This window comes from Hylaeus anthracinus, unplaced genomic scaffold, assembly GCF_026225885.1.
Source record: "Hylaeus anthracinus isolate JK02 unplaced genomic scaffold, UHH_iyHylAnth1.0_haploid 11535, whole genome shotgun sequence".
In the NCBI taxonomy this organism is placed as follows: Eukaryota; Metazoa; Arthropoda; class Insecta; order Hymenoptera; family Colletidae; genus Hylaeus; species Hylaeus anthracinus.
The window spans coordinates 1-9,464 of record NW_026533958.1 but is presented as its reverse complement, the minus strand read 5'-3'; the positions used below and the strand labels follow the sequence as shown (position 1 = coordinate 9,464).

The window sequence follows — 9,464 nt, the reverse complement described above, 5'->3', positions numbered from 1 at the left end:
CCTCTACAAACTTGGATGTTCTACCACCGATGGTGCCACTGATGTTGCCGATACCTGATAATGGTAACTTCCTTATCGACACCGCAGTGGATTATCACCTGAACTTTGGCGGAATCTTCTTTATCGATTCAGAAGAGGATCTCTTTTACCGTCTTTTGCTTCGTTTATCTTTTTGAATTTATGATTGATTTTGTTAATTAATTTATTACTTTCTGGTTGTTCAAACGTGTAATCATTAAAATTTGAAAATAAAACCACTTATATTCTGAACATAAATTTATTATAGTCTCAAGTGCTATACTGACGCATTTAATTGCTTCATCTAGCGGCGACAATGGGAACTATTTTCACTAAAAACTTGGTCGTTTCGCCACCGATGACGCCACTGTGCCCTAAAATGCGCGCGCGATTTAAATCTTCAATTCATATCGTTACAATAAATGAAATATTCATTGAAATGATAAATTTAAAACATTAACTGATACAATCCTATAAATAGGAGGATGTAGAAAGACCTTAGAGGACCCAAGAAAGTCCAAGACATAGAATAAAATACAATAAAGTAGTAACTCTCAGAAAAACAAGTACAACATTTTTGTACAAAATATTTTTTAAATAAAAATTGTCCCTATCATAATCTACTACAAAATTAATGTTAAGATCACTCTGCGAATACACCAGAAATTTGAATACCTAATATAATTACTGAATCATTATTACGTGATTTAATCACGTAATATATATATACCAATTCTTTTAAAAATATTTCTCGAATAAAACGTCGGATAATAAAATATGAAATTCGAAAGTATTCGTAAAACATCGTACTTCGCGTTGTAGACGTTCGGAACGCGGTCGAAATTAAACGAGGCTGATCGGTCGGCCATCTGCAGATGTTGCAGTCAGAGCCACGTCATATTTTGTATGCTTTGCGAGTTAGGTCTGTGAAGTCTTACTTTCTTATAAAACTTTGCCTTTCAATAACTGAAAATATGAACATATTTCGTCTCTTAGGTGACTTATCGCATCTTCTCGCGATTATCATCCTTCTCCTAAAAATATGGAAAACTCGAAGCTGTGCCGGTATATATACTCGTATTTACATATTCACAAGAAAACAACCTATAACAGTTCAAACAATCATTAACCATCACGAAACCTAATTTATCTACATTCCTGAGTTCTATTTTGCAGGTATCAGTGGCAAATCACAAATTCTATTCGCTATTGTCTACACAATGCGCTATCTAGACCTGGTGACAACTTACATCTCAGCGTACAACACATTTATGAAAGTAATTTTCATCGCAACCTCCTACGCCACTGTTTTCCTGATGTACGCTAAATTCAAAGCCACCTACGACCACAACCACGACACGTTCAGGTGCGTTCCTCCTTTTCACACCGAATAATTCTCCATTCTCCATCTGCAATAAAATCCATAGAGTATGGGTACTATTTTACATTTAAATTCTTTAACTTTCGTTTACTCTTTCAGGATCGAGTTTCTAGTTCTCCCCACGCTGGTACTGGCGTTACTAATCAACCACGAGTTCACAGTCGTGGAAATTTTATGGACGTTCAGCATCTACTTGGAGTCCGTAGCAATATTGCCCCAATTGTTTTTAGTATCAAAAACGGGAGAGGCGGAGAGCATCACCAGCCACTACCTGTTCGCTTTGGGATCGTACAGAGGGCTCTATTTATTAAACTGGGTGTATCGTTACTACGCAGAGGATCACTACGATTTAATCGCCATAGTTGCTGGCTTAGTGCAGACAGTTCTCTACTGTGACTTTTTCTATCTCTACATTACCAAAGTATTGAAAGGCAAGAAGCTGCAACTACCTGCTTAGCTGTTTAGAAGTATTATTATTTGAAGAACGATACTTGCTCCCCAGAGCGACATCATACTACAATTTAGTTTATATAAATTTTGGCAATATTCAGTCGAGGAATGCTGGTGTATAAAGTGTACATTTTATCAAGTACGAAAGCATTCCGATCTTCTTGTACTTTCACCATTACAACATCCATGCGCAAACTTCTTTCGTATTTAAGTCTGTTACATTTATTTTTAATGGAATGTTCTTGTCGATACCTTAATAGGTGAAATTTTTTGAAGATACTATTATAAAATAAAGTAGCTGAATATATTTGACGAATTAGCGAATAATATATCTCAACTACGAAACAGAAACAAAACTTCCTGTTTCTGAAAATCTGTTGTATTCCTTTATCGATGAAGAGAAATAATAACACCACTGGAAAATATATTTTAAAGACTCGACACGTAAAACTTTATTGTCGTTCGTTGGTCTTAACAATACTTAATTATATAATTTGCCAAATCGGTTATGTGAATCGCTTCGCTGAGAGTTGTTGACCTATTTGTTATACGTATAATGCCATTTTCGAGACTAGTCCTGTGAACTAAAACCACGAAAGGAACCAAACACGTGTCCACGACACACGGGCTGGTTAATATAGTGTTCAGGCCTTTTGTTCTTAGCATGTTATTTAAGTAAAGTACAAAGCGATTTAAATCATCATTTCCAACATCATTCTTCCGCTCTTCTATACAAATTGCGACCTTGTGTGGTGCTAGCTTGAAATGTATCTGCATTCTGGCTGATTCGTCTGTGTCGTAAGCATCGCAGAGTAGTGCTAAGCAACCCCAATCCAAACATACTGTATGTTCCACCATTTGTACGTTGGTAAAATCTTTTTTATTATCGATCTGAAAAATAAAATACTCCATATAAATGATTCTTATTTCTAAAACTTATGTAAATTCAAAGAAAACGAAAAACAAAGCACCTCGCTAAACATTTTCTGAATATCCGTGTGATAAGTGATTTTCTCCACAACGACAGTTCCAAAAGGAAACTGTGCCTCAATGTCCACCGTATCCAAGTTCTTCTTTTTCTTCGGCTCTGTAACTTTAAACCTAGAGGGACGTTGCGCTAGCTTACGCCACCAAATTCTACGTTCCTTTTGTAGCTTATGATACAAGTCTTTGGATTCCATATCATTATTAAAAATAGTTATCGTACCTATTCTTTGGTGTTTCCATTTACTATCGATAGCTACACTTTGATTCCAAGAATTCTTGGAATTCTCTATTACAGCTAGTCCAAAAGGTACATCGCTCGTCGAACTTTTTACAATAAAATTTAGAGTATCGCTCACTTTCTCTGATAAGAATATATTATACCGAGACATCGTAACACAATGCAGGAACCACTGCTCTTCAAGATTCCTCAAAACCATGCTACCTTGAGGCCCGTATGCAAATTTCTGTTCCGTGAGGCTAACGAAATTTGCACCGAGCTTTGCCAACGCATGTTTCATATTCATTCTTTCGAAATAGTTCTCGAAGGTGCTACAAAGTATTCTTCCTCTAAAACGACAGCGTTCTGGATAATCTTATTCCTATCGAAGCTACTCTCCACGATATCATCTCTCAAAGAAGTGGAATTCGTTACAAACGGGCTGTACATAGGTTCCACGTCTTTATCAATTTTGGTATTTCTTAAACCCTCCGTAAACCTAATCGCTGCTTTCAATACAGATATACTGTGATCGCCTTGGAAGTTGAGCGAAGACAATCTCTCTATTTTACTGATGGTTCCATCTTTCACAGATTTAACGTTGTGCATTTGCTCTTCGTTACAACTCAGTGCACAATAACGACGAACTGCATTTGAGAAGTTTGTTAAATATATAGAGTTCTTAAGTCGAGACGTGTACAAAATAAATTCCATTTGCATTTGAGGTTTACACAATATTATTATTCATTAAATGATTATGTGCACGTATGTTGTTACACTTAATGCAGTTTTGTTTATTATTGAAATAAATACAAAAGTCTTACGTTTAACGATATAAATCTTTCTGATTTTTTATTTAATTACAGTGAAATGTAATTTAGTGTGATGATACGTTCGCTCTTTAAATGCTCACATGTTCTGATATACAGTCTTCATGGTTTTCACATTTGTCCCCTTCCCTTACATTATATCCCCTTTTCCTTATCTATGTAAGCTACTATTTTTAATATGAATAAAAAACCAAGTACTATTTGGTAAAACAAATAATTTCTATAAAAGATGAAACGTTCAATTCATGAAAAGAAAATATCATTTATTATTTATTTACAAATTGATCTCGACGAATTGATTCGTTTTTATCCTCTAGGGAATTTCGCTAGGGAATTTCGTCGCGTCGCGACAAAACTCAGAACTATATTCTGCCGCGAAGAAATTTGATTGAAACAAATTCGAATGTTATTTCTAAAAATATATATATTTTTTTTCTTTTCGTGAGTACAAGTAATCTTATTTTAAATAACGTTCATGAGTACATGAAAAAATGCATCGGTGTTACACTTGTGTAGAAATAGTTTAAGAATAAAGTTATATTAAGTGAGCCTCTGAGATCCGATCGCTTCGATAAATTAAAAAGAAACAAAGCTGAAATGCGGACAACACACAGCCTAGAAAGTTTGGTATCTGTATGAAACGATCGTTGAGAAGGCAACCGTACGTGAACCACTGAGAGGAAACTATCAAAGAGGCCACGATAATGGGAAATGGTAAACTCTCTGTACTCTTCACCCTTATCACGTGCGCCTAGAAAACAATGCGTTCAATTATCCACTTCGAATCGCTGACTACCGATACCTTCGTTTGGAAACGAAGACGAAACTTACCAGCATCATCAATGGTGATGCGAAGAACAATACTGTCACCGTACAACTGAGCAACCCGACATACTTTGCTGCTAATGCTCGATCTTCCTCGTAGAAACTATAAAAGTACACGGCTCCGAGAAACAAAGTCGCAGCAATTGCTTGTTTCACAGTTTTTGATTTCTGTACGCTATATAAAACGAACACGCAAATGTAAGATGCTTGAAGAATCGTTCCAAAGACATTTACTACCAATATAAACCGGTCTCCAATGAGAGTACCGTATCTCATCCATAAGACGCATCTGCAACATATTATACATAAATACAACTCTAATTATGAATTATGTAATTCGTCATTTATTCAAACACTTACGATGTATAACATGTTACAAATGCCAAGGCTGAGCTACTTCCTGTCGTGCCGCTTTTAATGATCTTTCTGCACACCAGCCTAAAACACATTCCTAAAACTCTCTAGTTATACGTCAAAGAATCGATTCTGCCTAAGCATGAAAATAATTGCTGGAAAATTCTGCTACTGTAGATTCTTTTACAATGTTTGTTAGCATCTTTGAGTTACATCTTGAAACTTTATTCAGCTTCTGCATCCAACAATTCTATGGTATGTTAAAAGGCTATACTGTGTGCCACGTTTAATGCAAACAAATGTTGTAAATATTTGAAACTGCGATAGAGAAAAGAAGCTTTTTATAATGTTTGTTACCATCGTTGAGTTACTTCTTGAAACTTTATTCAGCTTCTGCATCTAACAATTCTATGTTATGTTGAAAGGCTATACTGTGTGCCACGTTTAATGCAAACAAACGTTGTAAATATTTGAAACTGCGATAGAGAAAAGACGTAACAGATCTGGCCCCGCATTTCTACTTACACGCCGGCTAAGAATTGCAGAACCGTGCAAACTGATGCTGTGAAAGCCAACGAGTCTTTGATCTCCGTCGAGACCATGATTTGAAACGCTCATATCACATTCTTCTGACATATCAACATCAGTAAATTCGATTCGTAACCTTGACGTCGTGTGATCTAGTTTTATTGTGAAGGATGAAAATGAAACCATGGTCCAATGGTCGATAAAAACTCTGCCGGTGGTAATTCAAAGTTGCGTCGTGAGGTTTAAGAGCAGATAAGATATCGACGATCCACGATTTTAATTCCTGCGCAATTGGTACGAGGCGCTAGCTGCCACGCCAGACTTGGCTCCCAGTTGCGCATGCGCACTGGTTTTAGAGTCAGTAAAGTATCTATTACGATCATAAAACTGGCGCCTTTAGTCGCCCCAAAGAAAAATAGAATTACAGGGTGTCTCAAAGATGTTGGAGGTCCATGAAAGGGGTGGTTCAGGAGGTGATTTGAAACAACTTTTTCCTTAGCGAAAATGTTGTTCGAGGCTTCGTTGAGGAGATATTAACGGAAAACACAGACCAATCAGAGCGCGAGTATGCCAGTAGAGCGCCCGCAGTAACCTATAAGCGCGGCTGCCTCGCGCTCCGATTGGTCGGAGGGTGCAGCCGCTTCACGCTCTGATTGGTTAGTGTTGCTATTAATTATTCCTCAACGAAGCCTCGGACAATATTTTTGCTAAGGAAAAAGTTGTTTCAAATCACTCCCCTAATCACCTCTTTCAAGGATTCTAATCTCTAACATTTCTGAGACACCCTGTATACTAGTCAAGGCCTAGTACTACTCAAGAACAATCCATATACTCAACGGACCAAAAAAGCCGACCATTTTTCTTCCTTTTGTTGAGAACTTTTTTTTCGTAAATAATAGAAGTAATTGCTATACGACACTTAACGAAAAATGCTTGATTTCGATCGAAAAAGTGAAAAATAATTTTTTACTCTTGGGAAGTCTTGTAAAAATGGTTCGTTTATTTTTAGAAAATTGGGTTTTCACTTTAGACAAAAACTTTCTAAATGTTTTTCGTAGGGTTCCATAAGATCTACAAGGGAAAAAAGTTTCATTCCAAAATGTTCATTATTAGGAGATTTATGAAAATTTGAAAATTAGGCAGCTTCTTATGTATTTTTCCACAAAAACGAACTATAAAACAGACTCTTTCGATAGTTCAATATTTTTAAAAAATTCTTTGTCTAATGCCACGCAGTTTCCCGATTCGATCATTGAAATCCGTTTGCTTAATCAAGAGTGATGATTTTTTTCAACTATTAATCGGAAATTCTCACTGAATTCGTAAATCATTTATCTTCTTTTCTTTCGGAATTTGTTACTCGTAAATAATAGAAGTTACGCCTATATGCTATTTGACAAAATATGGTTCATTTAGACATAGGAAGCAAAAATAATTTTTATAGACAATTTTAGATCTTGATTTTGATCGAAATCGAACTAACCTAACCCCCTAGATCATTCTTTCATTTTTAAAAAATCAGGTTTTCACTTTAGAGAAAAACTTTCTATATCTTTTTCGTAGAGTTACATGAGATGTATAACGAAAAAAAGTTTGAATCCAAAATGTTCATTATTGAGAGCATTATTGTTAATTATTATACCAACGTCAACGTTGGTACGAGGCACCTCATACTTTATCTTAATCCATACTTATCATAAAAATTTCATCAACGTGTGTCGTTAATTATCAATACCGATTATTTTTCACCATCCTCTGGAGAAACTTTCAAATGTAATCTAACTGATTAGAACCATTAAAATCATTAAAATCATACACTTTACTCACACAACAGTTCTTTGAGCTCGTTTATTTTTCTATCAGTTTCCTTCAAACAAATTCTATATATATTCATTATTCGTATTATAAAGTGATTACGTTTCCCTATCGTCATCGATCGCGTATAATTTTAGATTTAGCAAGTTTTTAATGAACATCTCCGTTGCTAACCTTCATCGACAAAACATCGGGGAAGATGACGACCAAGCTTTGTACATTGACAAACTTTGTGTCTAAAACTTTAAATCGCGTCAATTTAAAGCATTATTCGCGATCGCCTGTCGCCTATACCGATATCGACATAAATGCAGAGAATTGGAGAGAAGAACTCTATAATACCATGCAAGTTATACCAAATTTTGTCAGCGTCCAAGAGGAAAATTCTTTGATCGAAGAAGTTGATCCTTATATGAAGAGACTTCGATACGAACAATCCCATTGGGACGATGTGAGTAAAACATAACTGGTTGTAATCGCACTACCTATTAGTTTTATTTGATTCTAGGCGATACATGCTTATAGAGAGACAGAGCGAAAGCAATGGAACGAAAATAACGTAAAGATTATAAACAAAATTCGTGAGAAAGCATTTCCTAAAGATACGAGTCAACTTACCTTGATACACATTCTGGACCTAGCACCCGAGGGATGGATAAAACCACACGTCGATAGTATTAGGGTACGTATCTGGTGTGTTAGCTTCATATTCAAGGCACGACTTCCTTTCCTTCTATTCTTACAGTTCTGCGGAGACATCATCGCTGGTTTAAGTCTATTGAGCGACAGTGTAATGAGACTTACAATGGTTGGAAAGGAAACAACAACCAAACATGATTTTCTATTACCAAGGAGATCTTTATATGTAATGAGGTATGATAACATTCATTTATAAAAATATATTTTTACTAAAGATGGGCATCTTACAGTGGCGTAGCAAGGTATGATTATAATCATGAGATCTTGAAGAACGAAGAATCTTACTTCGAAGGACAACATGTACCTAAAGCAAGACGTATCTCAATAATATGCAGATGCCAACCGAATAGTAATAGTTAGAAATATGTATGTTTGTTCTGTAGATTTATACTGTACATGATAAAGTTAACGAGAGTATTATATCAATTTATATGTATTATTATTTATTTTCTAAGGTATGCTGTGCATTTGTATAATGTGTGTATGATATATAGTGCGTGTGCAGCTGTGCGATGTGTGCACAATATATGTGTTTTTGGGTGTTTTGAGAATTAACGAATGTCTTTGTTTATTCCAATTAGTTACGTTGCATGATAAAGACGTATGAATACATATTCTATTTTTCTGTGAAATTTAGTTACACGAGATTTATGTGAAAATAAATGACTCTACTTAAGAATTTGCATATATATATTTTTAAAGATCTGAAATTCTATATCAAAATAATTTTTGGATTCGGTTAAATTGAAGCGTATTTTGTCAAATAACATGCATTTAGGTCTAACTTTTGTTATTTACGAGAAAAAAAAATTCCGAAAGATAAGACAAAAATAGTTTAATATTTTGGAAGGAATTTTCGATTGAAACTTTAAAAAATCATAATTCTCGATTGGATGAAAGGATTTCAATGATCGAAATATCGAAAGATTCACTTTTTTAGTTCATAAGACAGAAAAATATATAAAAAAGAAAGATCTTTAGATTAACCACTCAAGGGGAGTATAATACAATTCCAAAAACCAAAAATTTACTAAGAAGAGTGTAATGCATCATCAAAGACGAAGAAGCCACTGTAATGTACATACAGGATGTCCTAGAATTAGTGTAAGAATCGGAAATGAGGGGCCAAGACGATTCTAAACAACAATTTCCTTTGCAAAATTGTCGTATCGTGCTTGGTTTTTGAATTATTAACGAAAAACCACGGACCAATCACATCGCTCGAGTGGCGCGCGCTCAGCCGCAATAGACTGGCTCGAGACAGGACGTTCGGGCCAGCAATCGGGCTAGCTATCGCGGTTGAGCGCGCGCTGCTCGAGCGATGTGATTGGTCCGTGGTTTTTCGTTAATAATTCAAAAA

General features: G+C 35.5%; 4 protein-coding genes across 6 annotated transcripts; 2 read left to right on the top strand and 2 right to left on the bottom strand.

Annotated features, from left to right (window-relative positions):
• The first annotated feature begins 794 nt into the window (after positions 1–794).
• Positions 795–2,165, top strand: LOC128896560 (ER lumen protein-retaining receptor). 2 transcript variants are annotated; one of them, XM_054159926.1, is made up of 4 exons: positions 795–940; positions 1,015–1,083; positions 1,195–1,384; positions 1,499–2,165. In XM_054159926.1, exons 1-4 carry the CDS (start codon positions 925–927, stop codon positions 1,854–1,856), a joined length of 633 nt encoding a protein of 210 aa, XP_054015901.1. In that variant the 5' UTR covers positions 795–924; the 3' UTR covers positions 1,857–2,165. The 2 variants fall into 2 exon arrangements, with proteins under 2 accessions (XP_054015901.1, XP_054015900.1); XM_054159925.1 differs by having other exon boundaries at positions 841–1,083.
• A 107-nt stretch (positions 2,166–2,272) lies between these two features.
• Positions 2,273–3,495, bottom strand: LOC128896559 (DNA polymerase subunit gamma-2, mitochondrial). The gene is made up of 2 exons (XM_054159924.1): positions 2,821–3,495; positions 2,273–2,740 (listed from the first exon to the last, which is right to left on the bottom strand). The coding sequence occupies exons 1-2, from the start codon at positions 3,358–3,360 to the stop codon at positions 2,321–2,323; spliced, it is 960 nt and encodes a 319-aa protein (XP_054015899.1). The 5' UTR covers positions 3,361–3,495; the 3' UTR covers positions 2,273–2,320.
• A 794-nt stretch (positions 3,496–4,289) lies between these two features.
• On the bottom strand, positions 4,290–5,950 carry LOC128896562 (sugar transporter SWEET1). Of its 2 annotated transcripts, none has more exons than XM_054159929.1 (4): positions 5,588–5,950; positions 5,069–5,159; positions 4,715–4,997; positions 4,290–4,634 (listed from the first exon to the last, which is right to left on the bottom strand). In XM_054159929.1, exons 2-4 carry the CDS (start codon positions 5,155–5,157, stop codon positions 4,419–4,421), a joined length of 588 nt encoding a protein of 195 aa, XP_054015904.1. In that variant the 5' UTR covers positions 5,158–5,159; positions 5,588–5,950; the 3' UTR covers positions 4,290–4,418. The 2 variants fall into 2 exon arrangements, with proteins under 2 accessions (XP_054015904.1, XP_054015903.1); XM_054159928.1 differs by having other exon boundaries at positions 5,069–5,146; positions 5,588–5,949.
• A 1,023-nt stretch (positions 5,951–6,973) lies between these two features.
• On the top strand, positions 6,974–8,783 carry LOC128896561 (alpha-ketoglutarate-dependent dioxygenase alkB homolog 7, mitochondrial). Its single transcript, XM_054159927.1, has 5 exons — positions 6,974–7,363; positions 7,543–7,856; positions 7,914–8,087; positions 8,151–8,278; positions 8,335–8,783. Exons 2-5 carry the CDS (start codon positions 7,605–7,607, stop codon positions 8,462–8,464), a joined length of 684 nt encoding a protein of 227 aa, XP_054015902.1. The 5' UTR covers positions 6,974–7,363; positions 7,543–7,604; the 3' UTR covers positions 8,465–8,783.
• The last annotated feature ends 681 nt before the right edge of the window (positions 8,784–9,464 follow it).